General features: G+C 40.9%; 1 protein-coding gene across 2 annotated transcripts in view; it reads left to right on the top strand.

Moving 5' to 3' along the window:
- The window catches only part of BICD2 (BICD cargo adaptor 2), a 50,831-nt gene that overhangs the window by 24,278 nt on the left and 7,329 nt on the right, over positions 1 to 19,224 (top strand). For both annotated transcript variants that reach the window (XM_063181840.1, XM_063181841.1), the window contains exons 2-6: positions 5,059 to 5,271; positions 8,173 to 8,325; positions 11,504 to 11,956; positions 12,977 to 13,996; positions 15,060 to 15,211. In XM_063181840.1, coding sequence (XP_063037910.1) covers positions 5,059 to 5,271; positions 8,173 to 8,325; positions 11,504 to 11,956; positions 12,977 to 13,996; positions 15,060 to 15,211 — 1,991 coding nt within the window. The remainder of the gene's footprint in view (positions 1 to 5,058; positions 5,272 to 8,172; positions 8,326 to 11,503; positions 11,957 to 12,976; positions 13,997 to 15,059; positions 15,212 to 19,224) is intronic.

Here is a 19,224-nt window from a genome sequence, read left to right on the forward strand (position 1 = left end):
CTTGAGAGTCTTGTTTTGAGCATGGCTGAGATCAATCTGTGCATCTCCCATATCACAGCTGTTCTGAGAGAAGCATTCTCTCAGCTGTTCTGAGAGAAGCATTTGGAATTCTCTAAGAAGTGTGTTTCAGAGATTCTTCGCGTTTCATGTGTTCCATGAACAGCTGCACTGTGATAAAGAACTTCTTTCAAAAGATCATGTTTAAAATTTTAACCATGTTTTTAAGAACTTTATATGTTAGCAGCATGCTAAACTTCACAGAATTGAGAAAACTTTCTTCTCAAAGCTTGGAGTTTTATATGAAAGCTTCCTTCAGTGTACTGGGTTTCATGCAGAAAGCTTATCTGCATCTGCATGATTGGGATCTTGTTCCTCCTGCAACATAAACAGATGAATCTGTATTATCATCAAACCTAGAGGAAGCGTCACCTTTTTTTAAGTCTGTCTTTTGGAAATCAGTACTTTAAACTCAGTCTAAATGTAGCTTGATCCAGGGCTTCATTTGAAGTGAACTGGATTTGACCATTTTATATAGCATTGCAGTTTTTGGATGAGTATGCCTCATCCATTTGCTGTCCAGATTCTTTTTTCCATTCATAATTGTTGTGGAGAGCTTTAAATTCTTGAGATTTAAGATGTTATCATCTGAAATTTGTAGTAATCTCCTTAATTTAGCAATGATATTTTCTGGGCTATTTAAGAATATGATAGCATGTATTTTCTACATGCCTTAAGTCTGCTGATGTAAGTAATTCTGTAAACATGAAAGTGCATTTAATAGCATTTTCGATACTAATTTTGGTAAACCTTCACCAGCAAATTATGGTAAATTTTCTGTATGTGTCAGGGATGTTGTAATTGGCCTTTGGGCAATGCTGTCTTAGTGTATTTGAAGGAAGAGGAGAAGGACCTCACAGACTGGTGTAGCTGGTTGGGGATGGCAGCTTGACCAAAGGAAACCTGACAGGGTGTGAGCTGATCTGCAGCTTTGGCAGCAGGTTATGAGTGAGGACCAAAAATTATCATCTGAATCATTCAGTGCACTTGAACCACATAACTGTGAGTCCCCACTGGGAAATGTTCCATGTTTGCCTGGTCCAGAGGTGAGTGGCTATACAAAATTTGGAGTTGTGTATGACAGAATTTGAGGTTGTGTGTTGGGGGTAGAGGTTCATTTATGTTGGTTTCAGATAGTGTTAAACCCAAGGAGAGCTTTTGATGTGTGTCCCGTGCAGCTCTCTGAAGAGGTAGTTGTGACTAAATTGTACCTTTGTTCAGAAAAGTGCTTTCCAGTGCACTGACAAGCACAGCTGAGCAAATAGTAAGCCAGCATTTTGGTTCATGAACTCTTTGATTTTGCTTTTGCCCTGGTCTTGGGAATCTGGAAGATAAGAATTTTGATAATCCCTTAACATTAATGTCTCGTAATTCCTAGAGGCAGCTGTTGAGCAGAACATGATGTTTTGGAGCCCTCGCATCAGAAGCTTTTATCTTGTGAAGAGATACTCCAAAGTCTATCATTCCAGTATAACTGTGAACAGTTTTCTTCCCTAGTAGATGGAAGTAGGGGTTTTGGAAGAGGAGGAAGAGGAAGGTAACTGACTTCTGTTCCTGTGCTTTAGATAATGTTAAAGCAAAAGTAAATGGGCACATGCTGGACTCCAGCATGTATGAAGGTTTAGGGGTTTCGTGCGTAGCAGTAAAAAGTCAGTTTTCTTCGCTTGATTTAAGACAAGTCTAGGCTGTAGCTATGGCAGGTAATTGCTTTGCCCTGTAATTTTGCACAGTTCTGTTAAAAGTTAATTTCCTGTTCTCCATAGGAGTTATGAAAATGGCTTGTAACAGTGATGTCTGAGGTTGTTTCTAAATACTTATAAGAGAGATAACAAAACTTGGTTGGAATGGAAGTGCTTTTCAAGTGTTGTCTTATAAATGCATGCAGCTTGCATTGTTCCAGGCTGTCTGTCCTGATGGCTATGACTCTGAAGGAGGTTTCTCGTGTTCTGCCTATGTCAGAGGCTGTTTACACACAGTTCTGTACTCCAGGCAGCAATATACTCAAGCTAACGGCAGGGTTTCTGCTGACACTTCACAAGCATGCTGGCCAAGAGCAAATAATACTTACTGTGCAGAAATAACTGGAGCCCACAAGGAGCAGCAGCATCCTTTGGTAGGAGTGACCATGAGCTTGTTTCTGCAGTTACTGTGTGTGAGCAGTTCCATTTGGTTGGGTCAACCTGTTGGGACAAGCCATAATAAAAGGCAGTTTCTGTAAAGGGAGTCTGCTGTAGTGAATGGAAAAACCTCTCACACATAAAAGTAGTGATAATTTACTGAACTTCACCTTGCCATCACCAGAGAATAGAGACATTTATGTCTCAAAAAATAGTGAGTGATTGACAGCTGATCATGGGATTAACACCACACCTTCAAGCCTGAGCAAAAATATGTGTTCTTTTATGGAAATGTGGGAAACTTGTAAACTGATGAAAAACTGTCATGTAAGAGTAAGGTTTTATATATAGAATTCATTGTTGTAGGATTTTACTGAGGCCAAAAAATGCATAAACCTTTGAAAAATAAGGAGGTGTTTTACATGGGTAACTCAAAATTAGTAGCTTTCCCAAATTAGGCATTCTCCATTAAAGTTTAAGGTAATCCCCAGCTTTGAAGAGCTTATGTGGTTTCTTGCACCTTTCTCTGAAGCATCTGGCCTTAGCCTCTGTAGAAGACAGGATATTGGATTTTTAAAAAGTCTCATCCTCTATGGCAGTTTCTGTGTTTAAATACTCCCTGTCAGTTGTGACTTGGGCAAAATGATGACATTTTCTTTCCAGATATCAAAGAAACCCATGGCCTAGCATCTGCCTTGGAACTTTCACAAGCAAATTAGTCATTATTTGTTGCAGCCATTATTGTTGCTAATAAAGTCCAGGGTAAGGAAGCAAAAAGGGCCTTTGCATGGTATCCACAGATGTTTTCTTCAGCTGCTTGGTAACATTTTCAGGTCCCAGGCACGTGCTCATGGAGGGTCCACGTTTCTCTCTCCCAAGGGACCCTGAGGGTGACCCTGGTCTTGGGGCAGTACAAAGATAAGGGCCCATCAGGGAATAGGAGTGGCTCAGGGACATAGGAACAAGGGAAGGAGACAATGGGGTCTTAACAGCATTTTGAGGGAGGCTTCTTGTGTGTCCCTAAACCAGGGAATGCCCTCCAGAGTCTCCACAATTATTCCTAAGAATCCCTCCTTTAGTGACATTACTGAGCTCCTTGATGGAATCATGCCTGGACTCTGAGGTCTGGGTGATCAGCTGTGGCTTTAAGCATCCTGAACTTCCATTTGCTGTTTTGGCATCCTGCAGCTGAGCAAATGGTGCTACTTCACTGGGCAAAGAGATACCCATTGCCTCTTTCTCTGTGCCGGAGATTTGTCATCCATACTGATCTCTAAAGGTGGATCTTGGTTTATTACAGAAAAAAAATAGTGTATTTGAGGAGCTAGTGTGCTTTTTGTTATCCCTTTAACATTTATGGAGATCTTGGGTATTAGGCTTTTAAGCTGCTTTGTTGAAATTCATTTGACAAGGACTTGACAGCACCAGATGGTGCTTTTTGTCTGAAATATGGCACTTTTTAGTTTCCCGTAGGTTATCTTGATGAATCTGGCTAGAATTTCTCCAATGGATATTTGTCTCCTATATCTCTGACTTGCTTATTTGAAATAAAATTTAGTCTGATAGGAGCAATATCTGTGTGCCTTTAATCATAGGCAGAGTTAGCGTACTTGATCAGCTGTTTCAGCCCTGGTATAATCAGTAGTTTCTGTGCTATTAATGTGCCTGCTGCAATATACAGAAGTAACAAAACACTGAAATCTGTTTCTCTTCAAAGCAGATTTTTTTTCTTCTCTGACAGTATTTTTCTGAAGAGCTGGCATCAATTGAAAATGCATGACTAGATAAGGAGTTTCATGAGATGCTTCTCTGTCCTTGACTTGACCTGATATTAATGTTGACTGGGAAAATCTGCCATGTTTTGGCATCCTGAAAAGATATGGTGGCACCTGAAAGCTCCTTGGGTTGAATTGTGGTGCAAGCGTGTGCAACACTTAAAAGATCACATTTTTAATGTTGTTGAATATGGCCGATCTGCTGGGCTGTGTGTTACAAATAGAACTACTGGAAGTGGCCAGCTCTGCTCTCCAGCACGTGCCAGTGACAGCCGCAGGCTGTTCTGCCCTGCAGCAGCTGGGGTGTCTGTGTGGGTTGGGGGCACGTGTGGAGAACACTACCACAGGGACCATCACCTGCAAGGGTTTCAAGCAAAATTAAGACCCCCCCCCCAAAAGAAATGTGAGGAGACAAAATAATGTCAATGTCAGGACTAGCCAGAGGCAGGCTGTGCCAAGTGGGTTGGACTTCTGACCTGCCTCTGACTACCTTTGCTGGCACACTGCTGGGGATTGATGTCTCGAGCTGGCTGGGGGATTGTCCGCTGACCTAGTTCAGCCAGTGTGACCCCACTGGCTTAGCCTGGATCTGGAGCAGCCCTGCCAACGTCTTCAAGCCCAAGGGAGGGGGCTGTAATCTACCAGCCAGAAGCAGCTGCTGGGAGCTCCCAGCCTGGGAAAGGGAACAGGCTGCTAATGCCAGATGTGTTCTCAGTGATTCTGGTTTTGCAGAAGTGAATCTAACTCCACTATAGAGAATATGCATGTGCAGTAGTGTCTGGTCATGCAGTCATCTGGCTGAAAGCCAGTTGTGTTTCAACAGCAGAGTCACTACATTGTTGTTCCCTCCCACAAGGGTTTATATGAGGTTCTATTTAAGCATTCTGCATCAAAAAACACTGTTTAGGTGCTGTGGTTTACTTTCAAGAACACAGTGTTGGCAACTTATTAGGATTTGTAAATCTGAGTTGGAGGATGTAGGAAGAGGTTACATTCCTTTGCCTTGAAGAACTATATGAGGGTAAATGTTTTCAGCTACTTAGCATTGAATTTACTTATGCAGAATTATAGGTTTATTGATAAAAAAATGTGTTTTCTGACTTTCCTAGGCTTTTGGACAGGCCCATACCAACCACAAGAAAGTAGCAGCAGATGGAGAGAGCAGAGAGGAAACCTTGATTCAAGAATCAGCTACCAAAGAAGAATACTACATGAAGAAGGTTATGGAGTTGCAGACAGAATTGAAACAGATAAGAAATGTCCTTGCCAACACACAGTCTGAAAATGAACGCCTTAATTCTGTTGCGCAGGAACTGAAGGAGGTGAGCGAAGATGCACAGGGTTCACTGCAGCTTGGATTTGTTACATTTTCTGCTGCTATGTAGCCAAAAAAAGGAAAGATTCCTGAGCTGAAAGGTGATTTGACAGACACATGGCTGCATGTTTGGTCATGCTGGTCCTGTGGGTACTGCACATCAGTTCCCTCAGTTCCCGAATTGCTGCCTTAAAAAGCAGAGGAACCTGTTTAGGCCAAGCACAGAGACCCTTGGATGTACTTTGCTGCTTCATTCCCAATGCAGATTTTCTGGCTGCAGAATATTTGTGGCATCATTTCCCTTTTTATCCATTTTTCCTCCTTAATTTCTGAAGGTGTGGGATTATAACAAAACACTGAAATGCACAAGGAGAGGGATAGGAAAGTTTATAGTCTTGAGTTTTTTCTCATGAAGCGGTGGCTTTTACGTTTATGTACCTTGTTTAAACGTAATCGCTTCGACCTTTTATTGTTTTGCTATTGAAACCACATATTTTTAAGAGGAAGTAATTGCTGAGAAGTTACTTTAAGAGTTTAATTACTTAGAAAATCTGTAGTTCAGCTGAAGTCTTTGTGGTACTGGTGCAGAAATGATTGTTTTGAGACCTCAAACTATTGCTTAAATTCAGTCTGGTAAAATACAGAGACTGTAAACCACAGATGGATGGATAAAACAGTCAGCAGTTATTACTCCTGAGCTTTCTTGCACCTTCCTTTGAAGCACTGGCGTCTAATCTCGTCTATTCCTAAGCTAATCAACTGACCTCCCCTGCCAGGAGGGAAGGCTATCCAAGAGTCCATATCTGAATCTCAATTTACTCCATGTGACCTCAGCTGCAAGTGTCTCATGTAATTTCTTTAGTACATAGTAACAAATATGGGGATAATATTTGGTGGTAAAATCAATGAGGAAATGTGGGTTACTTTTCTGGTGATGTGGGGATTCACTGATGCTTCTTGTTGGGATATGACAGAGAAGATTTGTGGTACAAGCGGTCACAAGTGATCAAATATGCCGGTTAACTTCTCCTTTAACTTTGTGGAACAGAGTTGGAATCATGCCTTCTCCTTAGACCGGGAAGCAGTTCTAGAAACATAGACACAACTCTTTGTCTGTATTTCCCAACCTTTAAAACTAGCTTAATAGAAAAACTGCCCACTCCAGAGGCAGCACAGTGTCTGTGAGGGATTCTGGTCCCTTCTCAAAGTGTGCTGAGCAGCAGATTTCTGGTCTGCTTCCAGTGTCAGTGCAACTGGAGGCCATTTTTCTTTCCAGATACTGCCACATTCCAGTCACCTTTTAAGGAGACATAAAAATGTGAATTCATGTCAGCCCTTAGCTTTCCCTTTGGCCCTGGGTTTGTGCAAACATAGAGAGACAACACTTACTCAGGCATGGAACATGGGCTATAGCAACTTGTAATTTGTATTGGTGTACTGTAGTGTCTGGTTCCAGCAATTTTGATTTCTTGGTGTGCTGTGAAGTTGTGCTCTCTTTCAGGCTAAAAACAAACAGACAATTTTATATAGTCTAGTCTTTACCTAACATGTGAGGGAATTGTAATTTAAGTTTATTAGTCTTAACAGTTGCAGGTGATTCAGTATTTGTATTCAAAACATGCCAGATTCAGTTCTGGGCACATCCTCCAGCTGCAAACATTTCCCTTATCTCAGTGTGCTGTGTGTGCCTGTTGGAACCTGTGTGGTTATTCAGTGGAACCCTGCTGCACACTCTCAAGGGCTGAGACCATATTTAGTCATCACTGACATGCCTGTGTCTGGCCAGGAGTGGAGAGCTCGGAGGGAATCTGAGTTTGTAGGCCTGAGGCTGAAGCTTTCTTGGGCTGCAGGCAGGTGAGAGCAGGCAGCAGGTTCCATATGCCAGCTGAAGTGACAGACTGCCTCCATCAGCAGCTAGCAGTGGTTTTGAATTAGAAGTGTGGAAAACTACTCCATTATATCATGGGCACAGCTACAAAAATACTATTTTTTTAGGCAACTGTATTCCCTGTTTGCCTATATCTGAAGCTGATTCTGTTAATGTTTTAGAACATACTTTTTCACTTTGTATGAGTTAAGTGTTTGAAGATAGGACTTGAAGGAAAATAATATTGGAAAAAATAAAAAATAAGTGTAGTGAGCCATTTCTATAGCTTTCTATGTTCCAGCTCAATTTATTCAAGTGTCTGTGTATGTTCATGAAAGATCCCAAGGTGATACTACACCAATATATTGGTTTTTACTTCTTATCTTTCAAAAAAATGCTAATTTTTTTTAAATCTTTCGTTAAGTCCTGCGTAAGTCTTGGAGCTAAGGGACGGGAGTATTTTATGTCAACTAGTTTCTATTTTTTCTCATCAACCTGACATCTTAGGCTTCATGGGTTTTAACTCAGTGTCTTTCTCCAGAAGAATTAATTCTCTCATGTTTTCAACTTATTGCTCTGGTTATAAAGAAAATATCTGTTGAAAAGCAGCAGCAAATACATGTCCAAATAAGAACATCTGGACTCATCTGACTCTGACTTTCTCTTGTGAAAAGGCCCTTCTTGTTAAAGTTGAAACAGATTTGGGTACTGACTTCTGGTCTGGAAAACTTCTGCTGGTTGCTACAGCCAGTGAAACAACACAGGTGTAAATGCTGCTTTCCCTGCTTGTTTCTTGACTTCTTTTGAGTCAGTAGTGAGAATTTGTAAGAAAATCAAGAATACAAAATCTAATTATTGTGTAAATGACTTGGTTTTCTGTAATTTTGGAGGGTGAGGGGAAAATATATAATTTCAATATGTTTCAATATAATTCAATGAATTCGTGCATATAAAAAAGATAAAAAAGATATAAAATTTTGCAATTTAATTGTAGTTGATCCAGGTGCTACCATTTTTGTTTTGCTTTGTTTGTTTTCCCAGGTCAACCAAAATGTGGAGATCCAAAGGGCGCGTCTGCGAGATGATATTAAGGAATATAAATTCCGAGAAGCACGTTTGCTGCAAGACTATACTGAACTTGAAGAGGAAAACATCTGTCTCCAGAAACAAGTGTCTGTCCTGAAGCAAAGTCAGGCAAGTTTTCCAACCAGTGGGCATTGCTTTGGTAGTACCAGTTAATTCCTGTGGTACAGCATGGTTCTGTCTCATTTGAGCATATACCTACTTATTTTCTATCTTTGTACTACTTTTGAGACTATAAGCTCTACATTTTAGCACCAAGACTTGTCCTTTCTGACTCTATACACAGTCATAATACTTCATAATACTTTGACTTCCAAGTCCTTCCATTGCCTTCTCTGATGAAAGAGAAGTCTCTGTCACTCTGCTTTGTTACTTGTTTTAGTCCTTTTGCTGCAGTAGTTTTTCAGTGTCTCTTTACAATGCCTTCTTCCCTTCCCTTCCCTTCCCTTCCCTTCCCTTCCCTTCCCTTCCCTTCCCTTCCCTTCCCTTCCCTTCCCTTCCCTTCCCTTCCCTTCCCTTCCCTTCCCTTCCCTTCCCTTCCCTTCCCTTCCCTTCCCTTCCCTTCCCTTCCCTTCCCTTCCCTTCCCTTCCCTTCCCTTCCCTTCCCTTCCCTTCCCTTCCCTTCCCTTCCCTTCCCTTCCCTTCCCTTCCCTTCCCTTCCCTTCCCTTCCCTTCCCTTCCCTTCCCTTCCCTTCCCTTCCCTTCCCTTCCCTTCCCTTCCCTTCCCTTCCCTTCCCTTCCCTTCCCTTCCCTTCCCTTCCCTTCCCTTCCCTTCCCTTCCCTTCCCTTCCCTTCCCTTCCCTTCCCTTCCCTTCCCTTCCCCCTTCTCCAGTATCTGGAAATAGGAGTGTTTCTGAAACATGTTTTAATTGCTACTTTATCCTTATCTTCTCTCTCAGTTTCTGTGCTACTCTTCTAGCTACTTTCAATAAACCTGGAATGATGTTATAGTTGCTTTGCACTGTCACATCTGTGTGACTGCTTGTCTGAATGGTCGTGTTTAATTGTACAGTTCCAGCTATTTCCAGAATTTTAGAAAACTGCATTCTTGGAATTTCTTAAGAGCTTCCCTGAGTTATCATTTGTGGAGCTAATTAAGATAGATGTGGTCTTTGGCATGGTTCACTTATCTTCATCTATCAGTGTGTGACTTCCTATTTTTATTCTTCGGGTAGCTGTCAGTTCCATTGCATAAATAAAGTTCAGTTGGGAAAGTGAAGGACGTAGATGCTGCTAGGGCTGGAGCCCCTCTGCTCTGGAAACACTTTTGGGAGACCTAGGTGTGTTCTGTCTGAAGAAGAGAAGGCTCCAGGGAGACCTTCCAGTACCTAAAGGGGCTCCAAGAAAGCTGGAAAGGGACTTGGACAAGGGGGAATGGCTTCCCACTGCCAGAGGGCAGGGATAGATGGGATATTAAGTAGAAATTTTTGGCTGTGAGGGTCGTAAGGCCCTGGCACAGGTTGCCCAGAGCAGCTGCAGCTACCTCATCCCTGGAAATGTTCAAGGCCAGGTTGAGCAGAGCTTGGAAGAGCAACCTGGTCTAGATGGAGGCATTCCTACCCATGACAGGGGGAGGAATGAGATTAATTTTAAGGTCCCTCCCTGCCCAAACTATTCTCTGATTCTACTATTCCATGAAAATATTCCTGAAATCAAAATTCTTTAGAAAACTCAATGTTAATAGCATCTGTTGTGGTTAGCACATAGTAAAATCTCTGTAGAATTTGCTGCAGAACTCCTTCAGTGTAATGAATGAAAGCTGCCCTGTCAGGCTAGATATGTGGGGTATTGAATGTATTTTATTTATGTCCAAGTGAAACTCTGTATCTCTGTTTATTACTCTGGGCCTCACTGTGCAAAACAGGATTCCAGGTTGGACCTGTTCTCATCTGCATATATTTGGTTTAATTATGCAGTTTTGGGCACTCTGACGTCCTGTAGTAGAGACAAAAGGGGCTGTTGTGCTCTTGATGCAGGCTGGAAGAGAGAGGGAACTGGCAAAATCAAACCTATGTATTTGTTTACTTTTGGATTTTACTTTTTTTTCTCATTCATCATATTCAGAGCAGCAGGTGAAAGTTCCCAGCTCCATGTTCTCATTCTAGAATAACAATACTGGAGAATGCTGCCATTCTGGCCTGAGTTAAATTTAACCTCAGATGCTATCTCAATATTTGCTAGTAGTTATTGACTGTTGTATTTTTATTCTGGAAACTTTGAAAATAGACTACAGTCTGAAGTATTTTATCTTAATGGAAGTATACAGAACCAAGAGCTTGTTCTTTTCATGGCAGTGGATTAATTTTCTACCTTGTCCTAATCCTACTTGATGAACTTTTAATTATGCTAGTTTTTAATTATTCTAGTTACTCATGCAACTAGAAGTAGCCATCAAGTTTTCCCAGGCAACACTGAATTAACATATTTGATTCCTGGTTTATAAGTTGAGTGTGGTCCACACTCCCAGGTGGCTCTATGTTGACATCTAAAATTTATTTAGCAATTGGCAAAAAATAAATAATGTGAGATATCATATGGTATGAGTTCCTTTCTTTCAGAGTAAAGAAGAATATTCTTTGTTTGCTTCCTCCCTGCTACTCCCAAGTGATTAAAAATTTTACATGAATTGTTTGTGTACATAATTTCAATGCAAGAGAGATTTAGAAAAGTCCAGTACTAGAAGTGATAGATAGCATGCCATCAAACTCATAAATGTGAATATCAAGTGTAGAATCTGAATTGTAGCCCTTTCAAGATGTGCTGAAATGATAATGAGGGAAATGTTAAAACATTTTAATTAAAATGTATCAAAGCAGAGCTTGATCACAGTTTTAACCCAGTGGTGTGTATTTGAATGGCAGTGAAGCAGAGTGTCAAAGTGTACCTTTATCGTGCCAGTTTTGGAAATGTGAAGCTTAACTTTGTGGGAAGGCTGGCCAGGGAATTTTTTAATCAAACAAATGTTTGCATGTAGAGCTAGGAAAGACTGTTTTTGGATGCTTCTGTATCAGACACACTGTATCTCCCACCTGTTCTGATTGAGCTGGAATAGACAAGCTCATTTGACAGTTTGCTTAGTGAATTTATTCTGTAGTCTCTGTAAAGGTAAATTACGTAAGCCATGTTTACAGTCATAATGCTAAAACTAGACTCCAGAAACGAAAAAAGTATTCTGTTTCTATAATATTTAATTGACATCAAACATTCAAAAGCAGAATGACTCAGTGCCTTGCAGGCAGACATTTTCATCAGAGATTTCCCCCCCCCCCCCCACTTTGTATATCTCCAGGTGGAGTTTGAAGGCTTGAAACATGAAATCAAAAGGCTGGAAGAGGAAACCGAGTTTCTCAATAGCCAGCTGGAAGATGCCATCCGGCTGAAGGAGATCTCTGAGCGCCAACTTGAGGAGGCCTTGGAAACACTGAAGACAGAGCGGGAGCAGAAGAACAACCTTCGGAAGGAGCTGTCTCACTACATGAACATCAATGATTCCATGTACAACAGCCACTTAAACATCTCTTTGGATGGGCTGAAGTTCAGCGATGAAGCCACAGAGCCCAATAATGATGAAATCATGAATGGGTTTGAACAAAACTGCCTCAGCAAACTCAGCAATGGCAAAAACAGTACTTCAACACCCAAGAAAAATGAAAGCTTCCCTCCAGCCCCAAGTCTGGTTTCAGATCTCCTGAGTGAATTAAACATTTCTGAAATCCAGAAGCTGAAACAGCAGCTTGTACAGGTAAATGGGTTTCCTAAAAGCTGTCTACTTCCAAATAGTTCCTAAAGTTCGTTTGGGATGTAATTTCAGTCTTTTTGGTATCTCACATGCTACTGTTTATACTGTATTTTTAAAGGCTTTAATTGTTTTAGAATTTGAGGGTGTTAAATGTTTGTCAGTGAAAAACCACATCTTTTTTCTTTTCCTTTCTTTTTTGTTTTTAATGCAATGGAGTTGGTAGTCATGTCCTTTCCTTGGTGGAAAGTTCTAATGCATCTCCTGTGCAATACTTGCTGTGTCTACTTCATTATGTCACTACCAAGAACAATAGTGGTTTGTTTCAAAATTGAAAGGTACTTCAATCACCTTCATCAAAAGAAGTTTTGTACTCATATTTTCTGTAATTAGTTCAAAAAGCATAAAGTCTTAATCAGCACCAAGCATTTCTGTGCTATATTTGTGATCAGCACTAAGCATTTCTGTGCTATATTTGTGCAATTAGGAGGTTGGAGAGTTTAAAACAAGGTGCACTTTTCTGTTTCCTACTAATATTTTGTCAGATGTGTTTTAAATTATGTTCTGTAAGAAAAAGCCCTTATGCAAAAAGCTGTCAGAATTTTTAAAAATGAGAAATTTAAGAAGAGCAACTTGAAAAGGTTTTGGTATTTCTGAGTCTTTCATGAAGTTCCAAGCTTTCACCATAGAGTAACTCTGTGTTTTCTAGAATTTACTTGATAATTTAGAAGATAGCAATGAACTTTAGCTTGTTGTTAGCTGAAAGGAAGTTTTCACAATGAGACCATCACCTAGGGAATAAATGTGTAAAAATGTGCATTTTGACCAGGAGATAGGAAAGAATTGGCTATGAACACTGTAACTGGAGATAATTTTAGAATACATTGTGGAGACTTTCTTATAATGTGCAAGTGATTGAATTTCTGTAACCATATGAACTGTTGGCTAAGTTGCTGTCTCTTAGAGTTAAAACCATTTAAGTGATACGATTCCCTTAACATAGATGTCTATGTTCCTGCATTTCAGATGGAAAGAGAGAAGGTTAACTTGTTAACAACGCTGCAGGAATCTCAGAAGCAGCTGGAAAATACACGGGGGGCCCTCTCAGAGCAGCATGAGAAAATTGGCAGGCTTACTGAAAATCTGAATGCCATGAAGAAGCTCCAGGCCAGTAAGGAGCGTCAGTCTGCCCTTGATAACGAGAAGGACCGAGACAGCCATGAAGATGGAGACTATTATGAAGTTGACATCAATGGGCCAGAGATCCTGGAATGCAAGTACAAAGTGGCTGTGGCAGAAATTACTGACCTGAAGGAAGAGCTCAAAAATTTAAAGGCAAAATACAAAGAATGTGAGTCTAAGTATGAGGAAGAGAAGAGTAGATATGAGACTGAGAGCCAAACTCTCACTGAAAAGATCACCTCACTGGAAAAGTCCAGTAGGCATGATAGAGAACAGATGGCCAGGCTGGAGAAGGAGCTGAAGAAGGTCAGTGATGTCGCTGGAGAAACACAGGGCAGCCTCAGCGTGGCTCAAGATGAACTAGTCACCTTCAGTGAAGAGCTGGCCAATTTGTACCACCATGTCTGCATGTGCAACAATGAAACTCCAAACAGAGTGATGCTGGACTACTACAAGGAAGGTAAAGGTGAACGCAGTAGTCCAGACATCAAGGGAAGAAGGTCTCCCATTCTTCTTTCTAAAGGGCTGTTAACTATTGAGCTGGGAAAGGCAGAGAATGGAAGTGGTGACAGCAGCCCATCCCCGGTGTCATCTCTGCCATCCCCTGTGTCAGATCCTCGGAAGGAACCGATGAACATTTACAACTTGATTGCTATCATTCGGGATCAGATCAAGCACCTGCAGGCTGCTGTGGACAGAACAACTGAGCTGTCCAGGCAGCGCGTTGCTACTCAAGAGCTTGGCCCAGTGGTGGACAAAGACAAGGAAGCTCTTATGGAAGAAATCCTGAAGCTGAAATCCTTGCTGAGCACCAAGAGGGAACAGATAGCAACTCTGAGAACTGTGCTGAAAGCCAACAAACAGGTAACTGGGTCTTAGAGGTTTGAAGGTTACAATGTTAGGCAACTAGGTCATAAGCAAAAGAAAATTTTTCTTGTAATTCATTCTGCCATTCCCTCAGTTCTGTGGGGCTTTCGTTGCTGTTATTTCACTAGTCTGAGGCTGAAGCTGGCTGTTCCATTAGAGGCACCCAGCTGTCCCATCTAAAGATGAGCAATGGGGCTGTAACTGATTTCAGCTCCTCACGTACTCCTGAGACTTTTTTAAGGTTAAGGTAGCTTCAATCTACTGTCTGTCTGAATTAGATCCGTTATTTTTAACGCAGGACACCTAAAATGAAGATGTAATCTTATTTTCTACTTGAAAGAATTCTAGTAGTTACCCTTAAAAGAGTTCTGAAATTTAAGTATTGTTCTCTCTCAAACTCCAAAATAAAAGAGAGCCTTCCAAAATGAGAATGTGATATAAGAATGTGATCAAAATAACAGAGGTGAAAGATAAAAATAGTCTTTGGGGATTGGACATTACAACAACATTAGCAATGCAGTAGGTGAAAATTACTGCCATTGAAGAACCGCGTGACATGCTTCATCTTCTTCTCTACACTTAAATGTAAATGGTCTTAAAAAAAGGTAGTTTAGTCTACTAAACTACTAGTGGCGTTTAAGAATGAAATAAACACATTAAGTTTTCTTTTGCACATTTTAATAAAGGTGTCCCAAATGTAAGATAAGTAAGACGCTATAAGAGAGAACTGTGCTAGTGATTGACAAATGCATTTAAGTATTGAGATACTAAGTAGATTGTTTTGTTCCTTTGTGTTGCTAGTAGATAGGTTTCGCTACATCTATATTCTGTAACTTCCTTAATGCTGCTGCATGGTTAATGGGAGTAAGAGATGACTGTGTCTATTCCCAGTGTTCAGAAATGAAATTTTATCTATACAAGATAGGTTGACCACAGGTTTAACATTCCAGTACAAAGTAAATGTTTCCTTATGTGAATAGTGATTAAAAATCTTTTAGCCAGACATTTGATGAAGAGTTTCATTAAATGTTATGTTTCTGTTCTCCCTGGTAACCAACAGACTGCAGAAGTAGCCCTTGCCAACTTAAAAAGCAAGTATGAGAATGAGAAGGCAATGGTTACAGAGACCATGATGAAGCTGCGAAATGAGCTGAAGGCTTTGAAGGAGGATGCTGCCACCTTCTCTTCCCTGAGAGCTATGTTTGCTACAAGGTAACAAATATAATGAACTCCCCAAAATTTAATTCCTTGCTTGTGTGGGGAAGAGTTGAACATCCTTCCCATCCACCAAGCAGTAGGTGCTTCTTCCCAAGATCATTTCTTGCAGTGTGTGTGTGTGTCTGTGATATGCTCCTGTTGATGAGGAACATGTGTGGATATAGTGTGCTGCTACAAAACATAAAGCTGTTATGGCAGTGTTTATTCAAGTTGGTTGGGAGATTGATTACCTGTTTTCCCTGGTTCTTGAAGCGATTAGCTCTGAGAAGGAGTGACATTTAACAATGGAAAATGAGCATTTATTGTACACGGAAGCTGGGATGCTTGACCTCGATGATCTAGGAAGAAGTAAAGATGTTGCAAACATCCTGGTATTCTTAGGCTGTCCATCCTGCAATTGGCATCTGTCGTTTCACTGACCTGTGTCAGATGATTTGATTGCTTTGTCTTTGGAACTTGCTTCTGCTTCTTAGTTGTGCTTTATGGTGTGATAAATGGAATCACTAAATCATCAAGTTTGGGAGAGATCTTTAAGATCATCAAGTCCAACTGCCAACCCAGCACTACCATTTAACCTCTAACCCACATCACCCAGCACTGCGTCCAGATGCTTTTTGAACATCTCCAGGGAGGATGACTCCACCACCTTCCTGGGCAGCCTATTCCAATGCCTGGCCACCTGAACAGTGAAAACACTTTTTTAATACCTACTCTGAATCTCCCCTGTCTCAGCTCAAAGCCATTTCCTGTGATCCTCTCACTGCAGGCACAGCAGAAGAAACTGGCCCCACCTCGCTACTGCCTCTCCAGCAGTTGTAGAGAGTGATGAGATCCCCCCAAGCCGCTTCTTGACAAGACTAAATAAACCCAGCTCCCTCAGCTGTTCCTCATTAATATTCAGAAAAGCTAGACACAGAAGATGTGACTTTGAGCATTTCCAGAAAGGGGTTCCCAGATGGGAATAACAGCATTTACCTCCTATTCCTGGTGCTAGATCTGGAGGTGATGAATGGCATCTAGAGACTAAAAAAGGTCTGGGCTGTCAGCATCCCTGTGAAAGCAAGGAGATGTGCAGGCATGGCAAAGGCATTTCACTATCCAATGGGCATGCTACAAAACACCATAAATGATGTTGTGCACACACTCACGTTTACAGCACTGAGGTGCCTGCTCTAGACTCTGTGTCTGAGAAGTAAAATGTAGGGCTGCATATGTTGACATTCAACCTTGGTGAAGGTGCCTTTTGTAGATAGGCCCTGGACCTGGGTTGTAACATTCTTCCAGAGATTTGTTGAAGTGTCTATGTCACACCAGCTTCCCATGTTCCTGGTGCTTTGCTTGAACACTGGTGCTAAGAGAGTGAACCACAGGATTCATTCTTGTGAAATAATAATGGTGCAGAGAGCTCCACACAGTACACTGTGGCAGCTCTTGTTTGGCAGTTTGTCTGCGCTTTTTGTTTTAATCAAAGTGGAAAGTGAATTACTTTAAAATACAGGAGGTTACTGCAGCAACAACTATTTATCTTCATGGTTTAGATTCACAAGTCCTGGTTATGTTTGACAATTCATAGAAAGTGTCAGTGCTTGTATGATGTAAAAAGCAAAGCACATGCACGGCTTGGGTGGCGTGGGGTGGGGAGAGCTGAAGAGCTTGGAATTAGAGCCTGGGGTAAGGAAAAGGTGGGGGAAGGTGTTAAAAATCTGTCTTTCTATTAATTTCTAATATAAAGATTGAGTTAGAAACAGCAGGTGGCTGATCTCTTACAGCTGAATGCAGTCAGTGCTCATTTTAATCTCATTTTAACTGTGTCTCTGCTAATACGTTTCCCAGTTTTTAATAAAGCTGAGAAATTGTGATTTTAATCCTGCATGTTTGAATTTCCTTAGTGAGTTGACAGTAGTCTCTCGAGGCAGATGTAGTTGATACTTGTCTCTAGTGCCTCCTTCAGTCACTGTTGAGTCACCTGTCTTGTTTCCTTGGAAGTTGTCATGTGGTCTTCATTGATTGCAGGGAAGAGGGGAAGGATATGGGTATGCCCAGGTGCTTTTGGTTACATCACTTTTTCTTTTTCTTTTTTTTTTCTTTTTCTTTTTTTCTTTTTCTTTCTTTTTTTTCTTTTTTTTTTTTTTTTTTTTTTTCCCTGGAACAGGGCTTGATTTACTAATGAATTTACATATAAATGGTATTAAAACTATTACATGCTGAGCCTTACATAAAGTGGTCTGTAGAACTAAGGCCAAACCAATGTTTGTGGGAAGCAGTCATATGCGGGTTTGGAAAATGCCAAGTTAGGTTTTTCAATAGTTTGGTTTCAGAGAGTTTTAGAAGATTTAGTTTTTATTTCTCACCATTATGTTTAACACTCAGAATGTTTATTTTCTCAGTGTATATATTTGTATATAGCTGGTGTTGTTTTTAAAAATCTAGTTGATGTTTCCCAAGCTTCTTTTTTTGTTGTTGTTAATTACCAGTACTAAGAAAATGGGCAGAATCAGAGCCTTGTGTTCACTATCTACTTAAAGCTGCAAATGTGTGAAAGTATAGCAGGTTGATACTAATTTCACATTCTTCCTAAAAGCGTGAAAGCCAAATTATATTATTTCAAAGGTGTTTTTAAAAGAAAGACATCTTCTATTCTGATTTTATTGAATATATAGCTGGGAAGTAGCCTAGCACGTGACAAATGGAATGGTAAAAGAGGAAAGAGCCTTTATGGTTCTGTCAAAGCAGTAAAAATACACAGGGCACAAAGATATGCTGCTATAGCTGCTGCTGCCACCAACTAAAGCAGGTCCAGAGCCTGTGTCGTCCTAGATGGTTAAGGAGGCAACATTGCTGGGTTTTGGTTTGAGGTTTTTTGGGAAAATGAAATTGAGAGTCAGTGAGCAGTGTGAAGGAAGAAAGTAGTGCAGATCCCAGTCCGCCTCTGTTTGCAACATCTACAGCCACTTCTAGAAAACTTCTTATCCCCTTGTTCCAGTAAATGATTGCTGTGCTTTGTACAGTGTGATGTTCCTTGACTCAGGACAGCTGTGCTTGCACCAGGACAAGGTTTGAGTATGCGGCTATATTATTCCTTTTGGATTAAAGAATCAGGAAAGCAGGTTCAGGGTGAAGGATGGTGTGTAGGCAGAGTAGCTAATGCTCCTGCTTCTCCCCAGTCGTCTCTTCTATAGAAGAAATTGGTCGCTCAGGTGCAGTTACAAGCTGCAGCTGCACATATGCTACTGACAACACTTCCCTTTTTGTAGGGAAGAAAGGAAAAACTCCCTGAATAGAGTTCTATGGAAAACAAAAAAACCAAACAACCAATTTAGGTATTTGAAATAGTGAATACTTTGTAATTTCTAGGGACAGTAAGTTGATGTTGTAAACTTCTGTGCTAACAGGAAGCTGTGTGAGATAATGACTTGCTACAATAATCTTTTGGAGTCAAAATCCTGGCTTTAATTACAGCTTGGCTCACATGGGAAAGACTTCACTGCTTTCTAGGCTAGATGCCAGGCCTAGAAAGGCCAGTGAGCCATTGGCTTTGGCACAACTGGCTGTACTTGGTCAAGACGCAGGAGTGATACCAGAACATAAGTAAGATGGTGTGGGAAGTCCCTGCTCTGCTTTACTGCAATGGTTTGGTTTTCTCTTCCTTATCTCTTTTTGTTCCAAATGGGATGGCGGTGAAGAGTTCTCTTCCCCTTGCTTTAGGTGGCCTGGATTAACACTTCTCTGCTGCGTGACAAATCAAGACAGCAGCAATCCTGGTGCTGTTTCACTGAGCTGCAAGTTTTGGGGCTACATTAACTATGTGTTCTGTACGAAAATATGGATATGTTTTCATTCACAAGAAAGAAGCTGGAAGAGAGTGGGGGGGAACCTCTGCATATTTTTTTACGCGTCCCAAATTTTTTGGGACTATAATACTGAGCATGAACAAGGGCAACAGGGACAGGTCACTCCAGTGCCAGATCATATTTTGCTGAAGCAATCACATTTCATTTCTCAAGGAA

This window comes from Melospiza melodia (genome assembly GCF_035770615.1).
Source record: "Melospiza melodia melodia isolate bMelMel2 chromosome 10 unlocalized genomic scaffold, bMelMel2.pri SUPER_10_unloc_1, whole genome shotgun sequence".
In the NCBI taxonomy this organism is placed as follows: domain Eukaryota; kingdom Metazoa; phylum Chordata; class Aves; order Passeriformes; family Passerellidae; genus Melospiza; species Melospiza melodia.